The sequence below is a fragment of the Glandiceps talaboti genome, chromosome 7 (assembly GCF_964340395.1).
Source record: "Glandiceps talaboti chromosome 7, keGlaTala1.1, whole genome shotgun sequence".
Lineage (NCBI taxonomy): Eukaryota > Metazoa > Hemichordata > Enteropneusta > Spengelidae > Glandiceps > Glandiceps talaboti.
In genome coordinates, this window is record NC_135555.1 from 13,781,025 (window position 1) to 13,803,232 (window position 22,208).

At 35.3% G+C, this 22,208-nt stretch overlaps 2 protein-coding genes across 4 annotated transcripts in view; both read left to right on the top strand.

Moving 5' to 3' along the window:
* The first annotated feature begins 32 nt into the window (after window positions 1-32).
* On the top strand, window positions 33-8,890 carry LOC144438160 (ribonuclease P protein subunit p29-like). Of its 2 annotated transcripts, none has more exons than XM_078127189.1 (6): window positions 33-263; window positions 3,065-3,297; window positions 4,668-4,742; window positions 5,733-5,794; window positions 7,594-7,695; window positions 8,243-8,890. In XM_078127189.1, the coding sequence occupies exons 1-6, from the start codon at window positions 153-155 to the stop codon at window positions 8,377-8,379; spliced, it is 720 nt and encodes a 239-aa protein (XP_077983315.1). In that variant the 5' UTR covers window positions 33-152; the 3' UTR covers window positions 8,380-8,890. The 2 variants fall into 2 exon arrangements, with proteins under 2 accessions (XP_077983315.1, XP_077983316.1); XM_078127190.1 differs by lacking the exon at window positions 33-263 and adding an exon at window positions 1,192-1,280.
* A 1,743-nt stretch (window positions 8,891-10,633) lies between these two features.
* Window positions 10,634-22,208, top strand: part of LOC144437183 (FH1/FH2 domain-containing protein 3-like) — a 104,099-nt gene continuing 92,524 nt past the window's right edge. For both annotated transcript variants that reach the window (XM_078126066.1, XM_078126068.1), the window contains exons 1-3: window positions 10,634-11,105; window positions 20,403-20,503; window positions 21,353-21,411. In XM_078126066.1, coding sequence (XP_077982192.1) covers window positions 11,004-11,105; window positions 20,403-20,503; window positions 21,353-21,411 — 262 coding nt within the window. In that variant the 5' untranslated portion in view covers window positions 10,634-11,003. The remainder of the gene's footprint in view (window positions 11,106-20,402; window positions 20,504-21,352; window positions 21,412-22,208) is intronic.

Genomic DNA, 22,208 nt, shown 5'->3' on the forward strand with positions numbered 1-22,208 from the left:
ACGGGACTGTATGTTGAGGGCGTGCTCCATCAAGCTCATCCTCATGCAATCACTTCATGTCTACGTCTCCATCTTCCCATGCCGGAGCAACAAGAGACTAAAGTGTGAACAGGAATAAGATGGTGTAACAGTGAATTAGTTACAAGACAACTATGGCATTGCCAGGCGTACCGTCGAGTTCGACGGAAGCGGCCATTTACTATGGGGCATATAGTGATCTTCCTGAGCACGTTGTGAAAAATAAAGAAAGTATCGGGTTGGAGGTAATGTGCAATAATGATTTTGGTTCTGGGACGGCTATCGGGTGGAGGGGGACTGTGATGACACATAGCATGTCTGTTCAGTAAACAATATGTATAGCTGTGATACAGAAAATCTAGCCTCGATGTATTGTTTTGTTTATTTACAAGCAAGTCAGCAACATAACAAGATATGTAAATAACAACACATGTACATAACTTAACATAACAATATTAACATAACATAAACACAGATATCACTTACTATGACCATCGGATATCAACATCTTCCTTTCTTAGCAACAACACAGTATTATGATCATATTACATATATTTACATATGAAGAATTTGTGATTTGTGGCATAGAAATGGGGATGCATTGTTATCAGAACGATGGTAATGGTAGTATGTATGTGCATGGAACTCTCAAAATAATAGATCCATGGAGTGCATGTGTATGTTGTATTTTACATTTTGGGCCAACAAAAATAACTGTTTGTAGAGTTTAATATAAACACATTGTCTAGCTACATAGTAAAACGACATATGCTTTTTTCTCAAAAAATTATTACACTTTTGACTACCTTTTGACATGTCAATAATGGAACAGAGCACTGAATGAGAAAGAGGTTGTTCAGGTTTACACAGTAAACTTTAAACCAGATGGTGACTGGACCAGGTGGTGATGAAAGCACCGTAAATGTAATGCTCAGAAGCTACATGTGTAAATTGCAGTTTATAACAAAGTTCCCAACATAAACTATTCTGTAGTGAAAATATCTTCAAGTCGTTGTATGTGATCGTCAAATTGTAATCAAAGTATGGTAAAGAATTCAAGCATGGTGGAGGGTCTATGATTCACATTCTCGCAAGCCAGAACACATATTTGTGCTGACGCAACGGAATATGAATTATGATTCAAGCAATTCCAATAACCATAGACCCTCTGGACTATGAAGTAACAGATCTGGTGTGTGTGTTGGCTATGAACCCCAGTAACTAGGGGTGGGATGGGGTTGAGGTGCACTGTCAGATATCAGGTAAAACATGCAGTGCTTAGTTTCCCATACAATCTACTATTATTTTAACACTATATATGTATAATATGTTAAACTATGACTTTGTTTGGTGACCCTGGTAAATTTGTCAATTAATCAATCAGTGAATTTATAAACCGACAGTTTCCACTATGATGTAAAGTTCAAAGGTGCTGACTTACTGGAAACTGACGTGTGAAATCGGGTAAACGTTACCTACTTATTGGTCTTACCACTGATCTACATCTACATGTACATATGCGCTAAATCTTGTCAAAGCCTATTGAGCAACTCGACGAGGGTGCAGCTACTGACTAAACACACCTACATACTGTACATCTGTATTGTATGATCTATTAGTGTAACAAGTAAATGGCATCCATTCAGAATACATTCATCACTATCAGCTGACACTGTATAATGACTATACATGTATTGACATTTGGAACAGCCAATGTAGGGTATTGGAGTGAAGAGTGGTTCAAATTTTGAAATTTTGCTAGTAGGGAAAATATACATGTTTGTAATACAGCAAGTTTTAAAACAAGGCTTGATGTGGTACATGCAGTTTTATTTGGAAATATTATACTAGGAGAATGTGTGTACAATTTTCTTATTTATCCCTCATCATACCTTAAATCATTCCACTGCTTTTTAATGTACAGTAAGGTAATTAGTTTTACTGCATATATAAACTAAATTTCATTATAGAGGTTACGTACATGATATGTATGTATATATTATTTGTGTATACAGGAATACTCAGGGCTCGAAATAGGATTTTTTTTCCACGTGCACAGTGTGCACCTTCACTTTGAAATTTACCTGCACACAGTGTGCACACTATATCTCAGTTACACTTTGCAAAATACCTGTATGTTGAAGTAAAACTCAGTGGCAGGATTTAGAGTTAAGGTTTACAATGAGGGGATATATACAAGAAAAATGGCCACAACTTCCGGACCAACTTTCCAAGGTAGCCTTGCATTCAATGGGGGACCATATTGGATTTTGTCTAAAACCATAGTGTTCAAATATAAATAGTAAGAATTTATCTAAGAGCAGATTTCTTCATAAACGATATGAATTTTAATAACTATTCCTCTTTGGCAAAATTTCTAGATCAATGGAACAGATTTTGACAAGGTCCGTACAGGAACTCTGGCCACTGGTTGACATACTACTACTAAATTTGTATATATACACTGCACTAGCTTTTGGTGGAATTGTTAACAATTGTAATTTATCAATATATTTCACAATTGAGCCAGTGTATACTATTTATAAATTAATTACTATCAACACCTCGAAAGTTGTGTGTCACAGTATCTACTTCAAAAAAGGTGGTGAACATGTAATATAAACATTGTGATAAGGTAAACAGGGCGCCATTGAAGACTGCGATATATTATGGGATATTGATGTGTAGGAGCTTGGCATTTTTGATGCATATAAACAAATTTCATCATCACAATGTCTATCTACAGCAGTGCGCCCTAAAGTCAATTTAACATGCCACTGATGCACACAATTTCTAGTGATGCACCAAAAATTTGTTGTTCCCCTATCTCTTACCATGTGATGATGACTCACAAGAAATGACAGTTTTTCTCGTTTTGACTATCATTACAGCTATATTACCACACTTGTCTCCTTACCATGAACTCTATCTATGACCAATATTTGTACTAAAAAGTACTTTCTAACCTATCTTAGCACTTTGCATTTCATGCTGTTGTTTTGTAGTTCTAATAGCTTATTATTTGTTTGGTTTGGTTTTTATTCAGAAATGCACACTAAAGCCAAATGTATTTATTAAATCATTTATGAAGAAAAATGTGCCACTGAGGAGATTGATACAAGAAGAGACCAAAAGTATCTTTTCTGCAAAAGCACTTATACTGGATGTTATTAAATCAAAGAAAAAATCAGGAAAGCCCAGACAAGCAAAGAAGAAAACCCTGAGTGCCAAGGAACGAAGACGGTTAAAGATCTATGATATCAAACCAGAACACCAAAAGTAATATATTTTATAAAAGTTATCTTTATATTCTAATGCATAGTTTGACTTAGAAAAAAATCATAATATGAAACCTTTTTTCTTTTTAATTTACATGTATAAGTAGTACTTTTGAGATTTTGTATATTGTAGCACTTGAAAAAGAATACACTGAAAACTTCAGTGTGCTATCATTGATTTTTGCATAGCAGATCAGAAAATTTGCATATTCCAGGTTTGTCAGCAGATCAGCTAATTTGCATATGTATTGCATTTATCCAGCTTGACTAAACAAACAAAACTCTCATTAGTATAACTTAAAGATGTTCACAAGTTTTACTTGCATATCAACTGCGTGTATGCAGTACCATCAACAACAACTGCTAGATAGACAGTTCAGTCAGCTAGGATAATACCTTTTCCAGTACATGTAAATGCTCAATCATGATTTTTACTGTGCGTAATGGCTTGTATTTCTTGCTATGTGATAATGAGGCTGTAAGTCATTATTTCAGTTTGCAGAGTTACAGGAATCTTGTTAGAATGTTTGGCATTAATTTCTCATAATATTGCGCAAAGAATTTAGCGGGATACAATAGTTGGCATATTTAATTAATTATCACTGTTGCTACCCATGTTTTGTCTGAAGAATAAAACATTCTCAGTCCATAAAAACAATGTAAAATGTTTAATGTTTGGTTTTAATCCATTTTCAATGAAGCTGAGATACACATCAGATATCAAGTTGCTGATGGATGTGACATATGGTAATATTAGTATGAAAGAAAAAACAGGATAGTTGGTGCAAGGTTCTCCCAAGCAAGGATGGTGGCCAATTTGCATAAATATGTACATAATTAGCATAATGTATGCATGTCTTCAACAATGGATATATTGTAACTTGCTTAGAGTCATTACATATACTGTAACAGGCATAAACGAATTATAGTAATGATATTGCTATTTAAAGGGGAAATTAGTTAACAAAGATAGTGTAAGGTGTAAAAAAAAAATTGTGTGGTTCCAATTACATTCAATTTTAAAGTAGGTTGGGTAGGTAGATTTTTTATTTTATTTTATTTTATTATATATTTTTTTCATGTGCGAGTGTCTAGTTCAGGTTTTCCATTTGCGATTTTATTATTATTTTTCTCGAATATGTAAAAAAAAGTTTAGGGTAAGTGTGAAAAACTATGTGGGGTCGGGTAACCGGAACCAAACAACTTTTTTTATTTGGCCTAACTACAATACTCTTCAGCATGGTAGAAACCTGCCATACATGGTAGTGTGGAGAACACATTATGTACAAATAAACTGGAGCTTGTCTTCAAAGACATGCATTAATCAGATACTTGAGTGTATAACTTGTTTCTCACTTTTGATGTTTTCAGATATGAAATGTATGAACCACTACACTTCCTATGGAGAGACTACATGAAAGATTACCTTCAAATGGACAAAGGCTAGTAAGTATATACATTGTACAGTTTATCTGCAGTTATATATCTTTTGTATTACATGTATTTGATAATTTGGTTTACTATAATGTATTTGCAGTCTTGTCAATCATTACCATATTATTCTGTATCCATTTTGTATATGGTACCTACATAATTTTTATTCTAAATACATACCTCAAAATTAATGCCACAGTTATCCACCGATTTGAATATGTACACATTGCCAAAGTAATGCCAAATATGGAAATATGTTTCCTAAATATGGAATATGGAGTGACTTATTTGTCTGCCTTACCAACCTTCCACAAACACTTTTTTGTCACACACTATAAACACCAACAGGTTTCATTGAAAAGTTACAAGTATATTTATATTTCATTTTGAAAAAAACAACTAGCCTATGATGTCTGTTTTTTATTAGTGTTTTTTAAATAGCATATCATATCTGAGTCCAGTTCTCCTGAAATTCATTCAAATATTGTTTCAGTTCAGCTTGTTTGTATTTTGCTCCCAGTGTAAACAGCCGTAATTATTGTCATTGTTGAATCTTCAGATACTGATCTTTGAATGCATTGCTGCATCAAAATTGATTAACATACACTAATATAATTGAATTCTACACTGCAACAGTATAAAGTTTGTCTGGCACAGTTGTTGAGAGGCAGTGTAAATATGTCCAGCAGTGGCAAGCTAAGCTAGGCATTTTTTGCTCTGTAGATGTAGTTAACTGAGGTTAAAGTTACCACCTGTAATATCATGTGGTCAAAAACATAAGAAACTCAACAGGGTACTGTCTGCAATGAAAATAAATTCATTGAAGCAACTGTGATTTCTCTGTTTATGCAGACAGAAACTTTTGTTTATAAATTATATGTACAGAGCGAACACTGTGCTTAGCTTGCTGACACTGTATATTGGTGATGGATAATGACCAATAGTTCTTGTGTTTGACATTCTAACACGAAAGTTATATATCGTTGTGATTACTTTCATCAGCAATAAATCAGTGATGGAAATAAGATTACAGAAAGCTGACTATCATGGCAGCATTATTACAGGTATGTTTACTTGCAGTGTCATTGTCTGCTTATATCTTGCACATTAAAGTAAATCTGTAAAGAGGGTGTATTGCTTTACTAGGCCATCGGCCCATATGCAAAGTAAATATGTAAAGAGTACATATCACGAAACAAATATAACATTAAATTGAACATGAAGTGAACATAATGTGAACATGAAGTGAACATGAAGTTAACATAATGTGAACATGAAGTTAACATGAAGTGACCAGTATTATTTGATATTATTTATGCTGTTACTTTAATCAGTCATCTTACATCAAAAAATCTAAACTTATCTTTCAAGTTTTAGTCGATCCAGGTGATGCTGTTTGTCAGGTTACATGGTTTCATTGAAATCTAGTCTAGATAGGTCAATTCTCTGAAAAGTACATTTGCATGATTGTATCTGCATTGCATACTAAGGTAGGATAGATTTTATTGCGCATTCACAATGTGACTTTTACAAGGATACATTAGCTGAGTTCTTACATTGATGTGACACCTAGAGTATGGTCAGGTGACATCTGTTCCCAAGAGAAGAAGCATTTAAATTATCTCCCAGTGTGTACAGAATACATGAGTGTTGACATATAATTAGATATTATTCCACAATATTTTTCTTCGTTCAACCAAGGAAAATACGAGTATTTTCCAGCTGAATTAAGAAACACATTGGAGAATAACATAATTATACCAGCCCCTGTAATATCAAAGAAAAATTGGGGAAAACTTAATGGTAATTTTGAACGTTTTGACTCATAGTTTGAACACTGCAGAACCAGTGACATAGACACATGTTGTCGTGACATAGATGCACATTGTCATGACATAGAACGACCATAGTATATATTCCATATTTTTTTGTTCTAAATTGTTCATGCATGGTATAAGTATATGTTATTTGCCAAATACCGTTCCATATCTTGCTGCGAGAGGTATTTTTTCTGATATAACGGAGAGCCGGAGGCGAGCCGTTATACCAGAAAAATTACCTCGAGCAGCAAGATGTGGAACAGTATTTGGCAAATAACATACTTATACGTCACCTGCGACTATGAATCCATTTTTGAATGTCTAAAAATGCTGTTTCATGTTAAAATAAAACCACTTCCGCGTTATACTGTCGAGCGTAGTATCATGCACCTCTCTGATAACTGCAATGCGGTTGTTTACATGTCAGCCTTAACTTTATCATCCAATCAGAGTGCGCGTTTGCTCAGTAGTATGACGTAATGTTTACTATTTGCATATCACTCAGCGATTTATTCAAACTTAATAACCATCAGCTGAAAAATGAGTGCGTCTTTGTTTTGCGTACTGTATTCCATTAAATGTACATAAATGTTCGTGATGTGCTTTGTTGTTCTAGTTAAGCAAAAATTACACCCTTTGTGGTGGTGATTTTCATATCCTTCATAAATTTAGGAATTCATGTTTACGATCGCGTGACGACCGTGCGTTCGCCGTCACTGGACTTTCACGGTTGTGTGTGGAATTTTTGACTATTTCCCTGTGACATGAAAAGTACAGTTCAAAGACTTGTTACAATGTATAAAACGGTGATATTTTGTTCGATTGACAACAAATTTGGCATTGGAAATGCTGGTTATAGCTCGATCTCTAGTTGTCTGCTAGATTTGTTTACAAGGGGACGTGTAGTGATCACGTGATACAACAAGCAAAAATACGGCTGTTGGTGAAAAATACGCCTGTGTATCTGCAGGGCTCTCGACCAATCAGAATGCGAGATTGGAGACAGGTGACGTATAACTCTCACTTACATCATTTGTACACAGTAACAAAATCGAAGTGTCTGTCTTACGTTGGTACATCTGGTATCGTTGTCCAAGAAACCAAGAACATGTTCAAGATAATCACCAAAGAAAACAAACTGAAAAGTAAGTCAAGTGTGTAAGTACCTGTACATGTAATGGAAAACCACTGACATTGGGGAATTTCTGCCATAAAAATTATTAAGTGGTGAAGCCCTTTGATATTTGTGAATTCATTTGTAGATGGAGGCTGTTAACTGATATGATTCAAAATAACAGAAGTGTCTGTGAAAATTTTAATTGAGTAATATTGGTGTTTGAGAAATACATATGTGTGGAAGCTAATGTAATTTTAGTTATGATAAATATTTAGATTTTGACAAGAATTCATTAATAATTATCATAGCCTTGAGATATACCTGGTAATACATGCTGGTATTGATAACATGACAAATGATGCTGAATTTCTGTGTAAAGGCACCTGTTTGGAATTGAGATGGAATCTCAGGTTTTGCAGAAGGAAAGTTTATTTAAAAATTTTTTATTTTTCATGGTCAGTGAAATCAGTAAAGTGTCAACAGATCACAATTTTTTTCCCTTTGAAAGGAAAAATTATTATTTTTATGTATTAACCAATATACATGTTCTGTATATGTTTGTTCTTTTTTGTCAGCTATATCCAAAGTTAACACTATCTTCTGTGTGGAATTTGAAGGTGTGTTAATAACATTGTATGGTAATCATCTCAGAAGAAGGTCCAGTGAAAGATCAGTGAAGAAATTCAAAAGTAAAACTACTATTGACCTCTGACCTTCAGACTGTTAGTGACCTCTGACCTACAAAGTCATCCATTACAAGTCTTGTGGTGTACTCTGAGAGCAAGATGGAAGAAGAAAATATGTCTGTGTACATATAAACTAAAGCTTTGGTCCCATTTGCCACAAGTTTGACAATACTGGTTCAAGGAAAATGTGGAAATGAAACATCATTGTTTTTATAAATTGTTTTATAATTTCATATTAGATAGCTTTATACACCAGTGTTGTGGAAAATACATGATGTACAAATTCAATTTTACTGTAGAGAAGTTGGTTGTACTGAGTATAGCAAAATTTCCACTTTTGTGGAAAATAGAAAAAAAAACATCCCCTTGGAGGAACATATTTTATTTTTGGCACAAGCCAACCTTGTGGTCTTATGATGTTGAATGTACTGTAGTAAGATATATTAGTTTGTACAGGAGGATGGTGTGAATAGAAGTTTATATAAAAAAGTGAAAATCCAGAAGTTCTCATAATATGGATATAGCTAAGTTGAAAGAGCAGGAGGAATAGGTATTATGCTTTATGTACCTATAGCATTCTACAGAAACTAATGTATATTATTTTGCATTCAATAGGATGTGACTGTGCTGAGAATATTAAAAAACTCAATATATATAATACTAGCAAATGTATGTTCTGTCTTTCGTATTATTATGTGTTTACCTGTCAGAGTGACAACTGAAGTAATAAAGGTCGATTTTGGCCTAGGGGTCATCTGGGGTGCATTCCTCCTAACTTAAGAATATAATGCCTATACCCGAAATGAAGCCAGCAGTGTCTGTCAGGTTTCCTTTCACATAATCACATGTATACCTGATTTATGTAAAGTAGGATTGAAGAGAATTCAGCATTTCTCTGTGAATTGTTTGTTCTTTTTTTGTGCGAGTAGGAGAGTGTTAACAGTTATGGATACTGGGGATTTAGATCCATGTAGTGGGGTCAATAGTCTTAAGTTGATGTCAGTCACTGTTTGAAAATGGGATAGGTATTTTAATATGTTTAACTGGTTTGAGTCTGTGGAAAATGATGCGTAGAATGATGGTGGTGTGGTGGTGGGTGGTTATGGTGATAATGATGACGATGACGATGATGATGATGATGACAACGACGACGATGATGACGACGACGATGATGATGATGATGGTGATGATGATGATGATGATGATGATGATGAGTAGATGTGTGTGAGGATTACAGACAATGCAGGGTTACATTTCCTCAATCTGGGCCGAACAGTATTTATTGTCCCAGGATATGATGATGTGACCAGATATACAGATGTAGAAAGTCATATCTCATTGCATTGAAATGGTGGTGAATCAGCACTAGTTGTCAGTTGAAGGACGTACATTTTTCATTTAGTTTGACCATGAATATTCCATGTAATATATCCTCGACATGTGGTTTGGGGTATACCAGATGTTATTTTTATTTCACTTTGGCTTTTGCCATTGACTTTAGCACCCCCTGTCATTTATAAAGATCATCATTAAAATGTGCGGAAAAATGATACTCATCAAGTGAAGTAACTGTCATCATAAATATTTATTAATGAATTGTGTGGTCAGGGGCTCTAAATTTGACACAGGGGGTCGATTCTTGTGTGCGTATGTCAATAACTCGAACTTTGACCTAAATTTCGTATGTATGTATCCCAGTACTTGGCTTCGCTCCAAAAGCAACAGCAGAAACTTTTGCCGAACAAAATCGCTGATAAAATAGATGAGAGAAACTTTTTTTTGAAGTGTCAATATTAACTTTAAAAATTACTTTAAAATGATTGAATTAATGCCAAACTACTTCGGAGTTTGTTTGTGCGTTTTGCCATGAACCTATACGACCCTTAACAATGTTACTCCCGTCCTTGGCATTGCCTCCGAGTCACTGGAAACTATCTCTACAGCTGCTGTACGATATGACAGCATATGATATCATAGCAAACAGGCCGTCGCCGGTCTTCTAATAAGCCTGCCTTCTCGAGTGAAGTGTTTCCCTTAGGCAACAAGACACATAAATAGCCGTGTACTCGTCTGTATTGCATATTACGAATTTACCGCAAGGGAATACGATACTCGTTAAGCTGGTTGCATACTGCATGTACTGTGTATGCACTGATTCTATTTAAGATCTCTGACATCATAGTTCAGTAAATTCCAGCATATGCTGTATCCCATTCCACGCATTCTCCATCTTGAACCATCAGATACCATCGTTCATGCATACTCAACCCAGGGTCTTTTTTGTTCAGCTTCAGCTTTTTTTCGCCTCAACTAATTTTCTTTCAACTTTTCCGTGACGAAACGTGGTAAAAAGAAATTCAAGGAAGATTTTTTTGCGTGTGTGTATCTCTTAAAATTGGTTTTGGAATTGTTGCTTACTTTCATCAAGTTTATTTGTCCTGTCGAATCATCTAGAAGCAACCATCCGCGGCTTGTACTCGGGAGACAACACAAAATAGATTCAATACTGTTTTATATGTACACTACGTCACAAGAACGCGACGGCAGTCGACGACATTTATAAAGACATCGCTCAACCAACGGGAACAACGCGCTTTGCTTAGGAATATGTACCGATCAATTTTACTAAAATACTTTATCTTGCTAAGAAATGGGAATTGAAGGAAAGGGAGACGAAATGAACGAAAACCACGGAGACGGTCGACGCAGAAGGAGACGAGCACCACAAGAAAGCGAAAAGAAGAAGAGAGAGGTGAGAGAGTTGTTTTCTATCGCTCGTCCTCTTATTGAACATTCCTCTACAAACTATCGAGGCAAAACTCTAAACATGAAACAAGTTGAAACGATTTGCTTAGATATTAAACTTATGAATTATACGTTTCCTTGGTTACCAAACGTAAAGTAGGTAAATGTGACCGCAACCGGATAAACATCTTTCAATAAATCAGACATTGGGAATGGTGGAAAGAAAACGTTATCTATGTTGTGATTGTTGAAGGTTAGAGTTGATGGTTTAATGGACTGTACGTTGTGTTATGTCTCTTCACTTCCAGTGTTTAACCTTACTCTAATATCACGATAAATTATCGACTTTAGTTATCGATAATTGTCTTTAATGTGTGTGTGTGTGTGTGTGTGTGTGTGTGTGTGTGTGTGTGTCTGTGTCTGTGTCTGTGTCTGTGTCTGTGTCTGTGTGAAGACAAAAGTAAAAACATTTGATTTTAAATTTATCGGATTAAAACCATATAGTATTGTTTCCTGTAAAGTATTTTATGTTTTTGCGTTCCTTCGAGATGAGTTGTCAGAATATTACATATAAACGTCATCGGATTCAAATCCTATTCTTGTATATTCCATCAGTTGTTGTCATTCCATCATCAAAATTTAGCAGTGACCATTTGTTTGTTATTTTTGTTGTCACCAAAATACGCATGCAGTCAGTGACCAGATGGGAGCGGGTGGTTTTACTTTTAATTTAAATTGCCATTTGTTGGGTGTGACGTCATACAATAATAACTTATAATTATTAAAACTAAAGTCATTAATTACTGCCAAAAAATGGGTCATATAAAAGGATTGGAGTTCAAGTTCATCTGAGATCAACGCAAATATCGGATGTTGTCGAAAATCGTCTGTTTTGTCAATGTAAAATACATCTACGGAAATATACAAGTGAAACAGAACATGGTCTTTTTCAGTACAATCTGCTATACATTTCACAGAGCTTAGTGAACGAAGGGGGCTACGCTTACTTTTGCTGTTTCAGAAGTCAAGGACATTTCATATCAAATGCGAGTCATTGATTTATATTCTTTTGAGGTCAAATTGATGCAAGGATTAGATTAAGCTTGTAATCAAACTTAGAGATTAAACTTGAGCGGATATTTACTGAAAATTAATTTCGGATAATCTTGTAACATAGATAAAGAGAGGGGACACAGTAAATGAGTGAGGCAGACACGATTGCAAGGTTACCATTCTTCACTGACAATTGCTTTTAAAGTTGATACCACTAAAAAGAAACCTTAGGACATGCACTACTTGAATGTCACTTCTTGAACATCTCAAAGCTTCCATTGGAAATCACCCTACGAAGATGAAGTCAGGGAAACTCGCTGTGTTTTCTAGAATTGAATTTCCATATCGTCTTGAAGATATGTAAATACTGTAATGTTACTCGTAAAAATTCATACTATTAAGTTTTTTGTTGTTGTAGTCCGTGCAGTTGGCAATTGTCAACTTTAATATATAAATGTAAAACACATCTCGAAGGCCTCTTGGGTGTACTTCATGCATAGCATGGACGTCAAACTTTTCCATGGCGTCGACATACACATTACGACCTTTCATCTTAAACTGGTGTAATGTATTGTAATGTAATGTAATGTTATCATCGCATAAGGTTTCAATTTCAATTTCTGCAAATCAATATACGGTTGAATTATTCCCTGGACGGTGTTTAACAAGTGTCTACTCTGGGATACATAGCGCTAGCAAAATCGTTATTTTTACCCCCTTTAAAAACATTCTTGTAACTTTTTGACTTTTCAATTTGCATATTTTTAATACGGAACTGTCATCGCACATACTTGTTTGATGAAAAGATTTCACGATTTTCAAGTCTTTTTTAAAAAAAACCTCATAACACTGGCCCGCTATCAGGTCGCGGATTTGAGTTGACATTCACATTAGGTTATCTCTATATTCTAAAAATAAATTACTCAATCATGCGTGAAATTACACATTACAAATTAATTAAAGAGAAGAACATTGACGATGGACGGTATGAATAAATTATTCTTTATTCCACAGTGTAAATGGAAATATTTAATCAAAGTTATGAAATGGACATTTTTATCGTAACGGTTTTAAAAATACAAATTAGGCAGGCAAATTGGTTTGATTGACAGGTCGGGTGAGACGGGTGAAAATACGTACAGTATAATGACGTGTACAATCATTATGACATCATCAGAATATCCGAGTATCATCACATCCGGTGAATCTTCACAATTCTGGAAACACACGGAAGTTTCACATTTAACGTCACATTTTCGAAAACAAACTGTTGAACAAGCTTCTAAACTTTTAAAACAAAACTTGAGGGTGATGGCACCAATTATTTGCGTTCTTCTGCACAAGTTATTAGCAATTTCTCCGTATGACTCACGCAAAAAATAACATCCAAAGGTTGTATGTAAACTCGGCTGACGCTGCTTAATGAATTGTAGACATAGTTTCCAGCGTTGTCATCCAATGTCGATAGCGGTTAGGAGTCGTTCTAGAAAGATGTATGTATTAATAGTAAAATTATGAATCATACGATTTGACTTTTAGCATTACAATATTATGTCCTCATTAACATTTCTTTCCAGGTCAACAGATAACATAACTAGACCCAAATCGTCAAATCATTTTAGTACCAGCATCTCGGCATCTCTTGACAGTACTTGTTTGCATTTACGCATTTATCTGAAAAATGTGGTTCCATCAATAAAAGTATTGTGTAGGATTCTAAATTGTCGCTCGACGGTTGTTAACATTAAAGTAATTGTAAACTGTGGTGCCAACAATCTTAATGTTTATTTCAAGAGAAAGTGATAACATTTCAATATTTTTTTCATATTAGGGCGGCTCCTTTTATTTCTTCATTTCTCATGATCGACCAACCCTGTATTTCTTCCACCCAACGAAATAATGATAAATACGGCAAATAGCAAAAATTGTATTCATGTAATTATTGGCATTCTCTCTCATATATATCTAAACAAAAAAAGTACTTGCATTCTGCACTGTAACCATTATAATATAGATATGCCAAAATTTGTTGAAAGTCTCGCCCGTTCAAGTTCCAATATATAAACTGAAATTATAATATTTGCAAATCATTTTTTTATATCAGTATGTGTTTCATTACATGCGCAAGCCAAGTTATGCGTTCGAGCAGAGGATATGGGATTTATACCACGGGCGTTCTATGTCACTACAACGCGGGTCCATTGGTTCTATGTCACGACACCGCGGGTCCATTGGTGGTTCGTTCACCGATGTATCAAAACATGAAGAATCACATACCATTTTTCATTTTTCTTTGTTTAAATTAAACTGGCACAGGTATGACTAAATTCTCCAATATTTGTCTTCATTCAATCGGAAAAAAACTCGTGACACTTCCCGTCTTCGACTTGTATGACCCAACCCCTTATGCCACTCATATTTTCCTCGGATGAATAGGAAGAAAAACATTGAGGAGACTAATGTATGTATCACGTCTTTTCAAAACTCGTTATAACGTACTGACTTCTCAGACATCCTTTATAAGAATTCATCAAATATTTAGATTCATTTTTAGCGTATAAACTTTCACAGACTGAGACGGGCTTTCCATTCAAACAAACCATATGTAGACATGGTACACGTAAAGACTCTTCAAAATCTTTGTTTTTCTTTGGCAACATAGTATCCTTTTAGCATTGCCTGTATTTGTCCATTTTATCGGCTCTTCCATCTCTTTTCCGTTATTCCTAATGTAAATAATCTATTGCATAGAGGTTTGTTTGGGTATTACATTCCTCCATCCGTCTGCTTTCTATTTAGTACATAATATCATCCATCTACCCTTACATGTAAGATAAATGTTCTCGATCCGACGAGACGAAATCCTTACACATACAAAATGTATATTGCCTGTGGTATCAATTCAATGATATACTGGACAAATAGTGAAAATAAGAAAATACATATGTCTTGTTGTAATGTGTATGCGAAAGAGCATAAAATGACAGGGAACCACGTCTATGCGCTGGTAAAATGTTTCAGCTTATAACGCCGAGTGTTATATTCTCATTACAGTTATTGATCCACACTGTACTAGAACATTGCCAGTGTTGTGTAGATGACAATTGATAAGAAACTTACCATGTTTACAATTCAGTCTGGGGGGGGGGACTTGGAATATGGGAGCACGATAAATAATTTCGAAATCCTATAGGTTCTAGTGTTCGGGGACACTGAATCCGAGTGTAGGAGAAATGAAGTTGAATTTGTGTTTCATCCAAGGAACAAAATAGACACAATTTAAAACTAAAACAAAGACAGAGACACATCATACACTGCAGGATATCCTTTCATGTTTACTCAATCTGAATCACATTGAAAAGTCATAAGGCATTGCTATTATTGTACAGTAGAAACGGGCTTCTCCTGAGAAAAAAAATCAACAACACATAAACTTGTCTGCTTCTACATTCACTCGCTTTTTGAAAGAACAAAACTTAAGGTTATCACACATACAGTGGTCTGAAGTAAAACCTTCACTACGGGACGGTTAAATCGGACATTGCACAGATAGATATTTTATAATTAGTCCTGTCTGGATGTAGAATATCCCAAGGACTCTTTATCTGAATGCAGTGACATTTGAACGAGAAAACTGTCAGAAGTGATTCTCACAATTATTTCCCATACAACTAATGGATATTATATAGTTTGGACTTCAAAAGCGTTGTTGCGCCTGGGGTTTACGATTATTGTTATGTTTTTTTTTTTTTTTTTTTTTTTTTTAAATACATAACACTGATTTAATATAATATTAATGTTGCTGGTTGTCTTCGATGGCCTTTACAATCGTCTTCTGGCATTGTAATCACAGATAATGGAACTATAACAAGGGATTCCCCGACTTCTAATTTTACATAATTATACTAAATTTCATATAGTATTATGCCTAAACACCAGCTTTCAATTTTAATATCAACTAGAATCCAGCAAATAAATTCAACGATATAAATGGATATAAAAAACGTGCAAACTCAGGCTATATACCTTTACTATTACTTAAGTGTGGTCATTCTGTGCTAAAACAGTATAGTCATGATGTGGAGTCATGATGGGCAAATGGTTATATAGTGGCCGGCTTGGAATCTGCAGGTTGCAGGTTCAAGCCCCATCGACGCCGTTTGTTTCTGAGTGGCTAAAGTCCTTGGGCAAGATTTGAACCATGACTGTGCCTTAGTCAACCCAGCTGTATAATTGTGGCTGGACATTTATCAACAGGTTTATTTTATTCCGGAAATACTAAATCCTATGATGGAAACTATACAACCGATAATATATATGTCCAGTCAAACGTCTGTACTTAAACCAATTGTCAGATTCATGCCGAATTCAGTTGCATATTATACTGCAGCCATATATTAGTGTCATTGTTCTACAATTCACAAATTGTTTTGACACAGCCCATGGATGTCAAATGTTGTCTTTGTGTACGGTTGAATATACTCCATGAATAACAACAAAACAAAACAAACAAGTTTAAAACCCACACTGTTTTTAATTTATTTTTTGTCTAGGCCAAAGATCTTCACTAAAACTTCACATTGTTATAAGCTGACTTTTTTATATCTCGGAATGAATCTTATCTATATGTGACGTAACGCATGACGTCACACTAGTTCTACGCATGACATAACTCAATCCAACCCAACCCAACCCTGTACAAGGTGACGTAAATAAATCACTTTGAATCCAATCCAATTCAATACAATTTTTTCAAATTAAGAAGTTATACTAGTATAACTCAGTTACAAAGTTTTCTTTAAATGGACATCTTTTTTATTTATTGTACGGTTTTCTCTTGAGACCTTTTTTTCAAATTTCAAAATAAGATCTTGTTTTAGTTGGGTCAGCTCTAAAAATAACGTTACTGTTTTCTTAAAACGACCAAATGGGGAAAAAATAATGAATCACTTGCTTCCGAAAACGTCAACATAACACTACTATGATATCATGGTCAAGGAACCATCAAGAGTTATGAACTGCGCCCCCATGCGGTCGGATGATGTCAAAGACAAATTAACTCGGGGTGTGATTTTGTTCATCGTGAGATCAGCTACTCATCCTATAGCCATTTCTATTTTTTACTGTCCTTTTCGTGAATCGAAAGTAAAAATGTTTGCCCCTCTACATTTAGTCCATTAAAAATTATACAGCGGTAACAAAATTGATGAACGATTTCACCCGGTAATTTCATGTATCACTTTATAAATGTGTCTACCAATGTAGACGGAATTTCGGCAGGTGCTTGTGTTTACGTTTCCTCTAGTTGTTGTTGTTGTTGTTGTTGTTGTTGTTGTTGTTTCTATTTTGTATAGTGAATTATAATAATCATAAGTAATAATATTTGGTATAGTGCTATTAGAGCGCATGAGATGCGATTTTTGTGGTGCGCGCATAAGCGCAAATATTTATGCACCCACCACAACAATTGCGTTTGCGATGTGCTCCATTTTTGTGAATAATCACAATTATAATTTTAACATACAAAAATCGAAAAGATGATTAAAAAAAACCTCTTAAACTACTGTCCATTGTCTAAAGCGCTGCGAAATTTTCATAAAAGTTTGTCTCGCCGTAGATAGTCCAACCGTCGCATGGGGGCGTGATGCGGTTACTAGTATCTTACTCTGATCTTACTGGCCCTTCGAGGGGGTGGAACCCACGCAAAATAGCAAAGAGGGATGTGCCTCTATTTCATATTTGGGCGGATACTCATGCTATTCTGTGTAGTTATATTTGAACTTTGTACGTAAATATTATTCACACTTACCGTTATGTATACACCGTGTGATATACTTTTACGCTGCACCATTGACAAACAATGCCTATTCTTCGACTCCCCCCCCCAAAAAAAAATACCCACCAAAAACAAATGTTAAGATTCTTGCATATATTAATTGAAAGGGAATTGGAAAATAATACATGTAGCGCTTTACATAGTAATACTTTTGGCGAGAACTATTGACAGCTTTTCTTTAGTTTTAGGTTCAGTTTATATTGTCCATATATGAATGAAAAGTAACAATGACTAACCGTATCTTTGTACTTTTTTTCTGTCGATGGAAATCTGAAATATATAAAGCTTGGAGAGAACGTGTATATCAATCTCTGTGCACCCAATAAATGTCACAAAATACCAAAAAAGTAACAACTCAAATCAAGCTGTTTACAACTGATAGTGAATACTAGTAAAGGGGTCTTGGTTTTGACACAGACAAGGAAGAAAATGGTATTGTCTATAAAACAAACGCACGTGTAATGATAAAGTTCAGAACTAACGTTATACCGTATGTACGTATTGTACCACACACGATTCCGGGCAAGTACATATACATATACAAACAACTGAAAATTTGGAATCGCAACCACCACTGCATCACCACTATAGAATTAGTAATCTTGTTTCGTTTGTTGTTTTCTTCATTGGCAAACTTTAAATTATATTTACACTGTAAATAAATATTTACCCTACGTCTACAAAACATTGTATCATCATGTAGCGTGAATACATGCGCTCGTAGCAACATTGACAAACTTATTCATTGGTTTACCTGTAAAAGCAAGACTTTCAGAATCATCCCCGCCCCTTGCGCGCTGTCCAAGCAAACAGCGGCAGCAGAACGACTGCCATGAAATCGACAAAACATGCAAAACACATTGTGAAATTGACACGGTTTACTTGTAGACTCGCAGAGTAATTGTCGTGGAATGTATGACGCCTTCGCGTCTATTGTTCATTCTACATTTTAGATACTCGCCCACATCTTCGCATGATCCACGTACCTCAGCTGCATACTTACGGGTACAATAGGCCTACACTATACAATATTTCGGGTCAGTACAATGCTGACAGATGCGTATTGTATTCAGTATAATTTGAAACAATTGCCCCTTTCATAAAAAAGAAATTTATGTCAAATTTTAAGACTGGCTTTCTTGAGCGGAAACTATTGTTTGCAGTTTAAATGCGTGCTCAAATTCGAAACAGTTTACTCATTTATGAGAGGCCTGTGGCAAATTACTAATACATTAATTAATTTTGATACAATGTAAAATCAATAAAATAAAATCCATCACTTTACCCAACCTATCCCCATTATATCATCATCGTCTTAGGATGTTGCGTTAATGTTTAATTCTCTTGGCTTATTTATAACAAATATAACATATAGTAACTGATATTTGTGTTATTTCATCTAAAAATATTTCTACCACTACACACACTTTTTCAATGATTGGGCCAACTTTATTATGAAGTTTTGATGTGAACCGCGTCACAATGTAATCCTACGCCGCAGCAAAACGCGTCGAATATAGTTGGTTTATGTGAAAATTATACCGAAAAAATGTCCCCGGAGATTTGTTTTTACACAAATGTGACTGTACAATTATTAGTAATCCATGTCCAAGGCCATCAGTAGGGAAAACAACGAAAATATGCAAAGTATGTGCACTAATTAGTTTGTCTCGGCGGAAGCATACATTACAAAAAAGTGACCACTCTGTTCGGCAGGTCGGCATCACTCATGTAGCTTGTATCAAAATGGCGACCCTTACGTGTCGAGTACAGTACCTGGACGATACCGATCCGTTTTCGAGCACAAATTTTCCCGAACCCACTCGTCCACCACACTTTACATTCAATGAATATGCTCCTCTCATCGATCAAATTGGTGCAGTTCACAAGCTTCTTAATGCACCTCACCAGGTAAGTTGACGGACGTCACCGGTGTAGTGAATTAAGTGACGACGGTGCTGACACTAACACAGTGATGATTGTATCTCCAATGTAGTGGTGGTGGTGGTAGTAACTATATGTGTCTATCTATATCTCACGTGTGTCCAAATTGCTAACCACAATTTTTCACTAGATGATATTTCTCTTGCGCATCTGCGGTTAAATTTGTGGTATACGTATAAACGGAATATATTCTTTTTGAGATGTATAGTTGAACACATAAGTCATAACTATGATAACATATCTCGAGTGTTGGGTTGTTACTGTTGGAACGTTATGATATATACTATGAGGTGGTCGATACAGTAATCGTTAAAACGTTGATTTTTTTTAGTCGTTACCTTGATCACTTTAAAATGAGATATCGTGATCACATAGAAATGTCCCGTGCACGTTTTAACTACCATCGTACCAGGGCATATCGCGTTTATACTTCAAAGATATCGACACTGTGACTTTTATTCTCCACTATAGGTCGAAGACTGTGCACTACAGCTGTCGCACACGGGAACTTACTTGGATCTCGACTCTTCACTGGAAGAGCAAATAGATGAACTCGAGGGTTTCAATAGAGAGTAAGTATATAGTGTAAACTAGGATGTCATATCAAGAAAAAACTGCCTGGCTTGATGAACATGTTATGCACCACCTGTTAACCTAATTTGAATAACAGCAGTATTTTACATGTAACTGTCAAGTTCAAATTCAAGTAGATGTTTCTATCACCTCTGATAGAACTTATAAATCAGATCTGTGCTCTAATAAAAAACATTGGTATCGAGTTTTGATGTATGTATGTATGTATGTATGTACGTATGTATGTATGTGTGTGTGTGTGTGTACACCATGTACTTATACATCACATGCACATGTACATGCTATGATGTGCACACACATACATATGCGCAGTGTGCCCTCTAATGATAGCCAAATTTTGTCGTTGTAAGTCAAAATGAGAAAATCAGGGATTTCTTGTGAGTCACCACATAGTAAGAGATACAGGAACACCAAAATTTGGTGCGTCACTAGAAATTGTCTGTGTCGATGGCATGTCAAATTGGGTTAGAGGGCACACTGATGCAAATATATTATGTGCAAAATATGCACAAGGTATATTTATTAGACCACAGAGGTACCTTCATAATGAGACATTCTTGATATAATGAAATGTATGTAAAGAATGGTTTAGAATGTTGATATTTTGAAATGGCTTGCCATAAAATTTAATTGCAGTGATATCCTAAATACATTCTCATAGTGCTATGTAAATATGATTAGATTTAAATCTGACAGCACTGTACTCTACACATATGACATAGTAAATGATTACAATATTACACATGTTTACAGTCATTGTTTAAATCTATTCTAGAATTCTCAGAGACTGACTTTTAAATCAATTCATTGCTTGTTTCTTTTTTCAGACGGAAACATTCTATGTTATTACGCACACAGTTATCAGTCCGAGTTCATGGATGTATAGGTAAGTTAGATTTTGTCAGATCGTTCTTTACCCCAGTTCTCTAGACAAAAGGGGGAAAAAACAGGCTAAGAGTAAAGTTTGCCAAGATTCTTTAGTTTACTGTTTAGCCTGGAGGAATCAAGCACTACAAGGCTTTGATTCATTGACTGATGAAATAATAGTATATGAATGCCTTGGCTCCACACTGAGAGATCCAAGTCAGACAATGGGATTCGATCTGATCCCACTACATGCCTGGCACAACACGTTCTCATGCGACCACTTGTTGTTTTCCGGTTGAGAAGTCCGTATTTTCTTTTCCTTTTCCCATCACATACTGGCATCAACCCTTATTATGTTCGCTGTGAAACTATTTGTTTGTACCCCTTGTAAGGTCAATGACTTTCTTTACATGCTGAAAATAATTCAGCACCTGAAACATGTGCTGTAAAGACGGGTCAAAATTCGCTGTGAAATTTTATGGGTCGGGGTCAAGGGTCAATAAATTGAAATAGTGTGACATTTGTTCACAGTGTAAAAAATTGAACTGTCTGTAAAACTTTGTCTGGCTTTGTAGAAAGTGTTGGTATTTGGTCTGTGGGTTAAAGGTGAGACACTATTTATAGCATAGAGAGGGGGTGTAAACAAACACTTATATTCAGTGGTGTGAGTCAGGTTAAACTTACAGTGTACCAGCTTGTACTACGGATTTACTTCTAAACTTCTGTCTTGGATATTTAGCAAAGATGTGGGGTGTTACTGACCTACTAATCCAGTTACAGTTGATATATTTGAGTAAATGACACTTAATTCAATGA

Excerpts from the sequence above, each read along its gene's own strand:
- LOC144438160 (XM_078127189.1), top strand. The coding sequence starts at position 153 with ATGGCATTGCCAGGCGTACCGTCGAGTTCGACGGAAGCGGCCATTTAC. Across the intron at positions 264-3,064 it reads AAGAAAGTATCGGGTTGGAG|AAATGCACACTAAAGCCAAA; the intron begins GTAATGTGCAAT and ends GTTTTTATTCAG. Across the intron at positions 4,743-5,732 it reads CTTCAAATGGACAAAGGCTA|CAATAAATCAGTGATGGAAA; the intron begins GTAAGTATATAC and ends TACTTTCATCAG.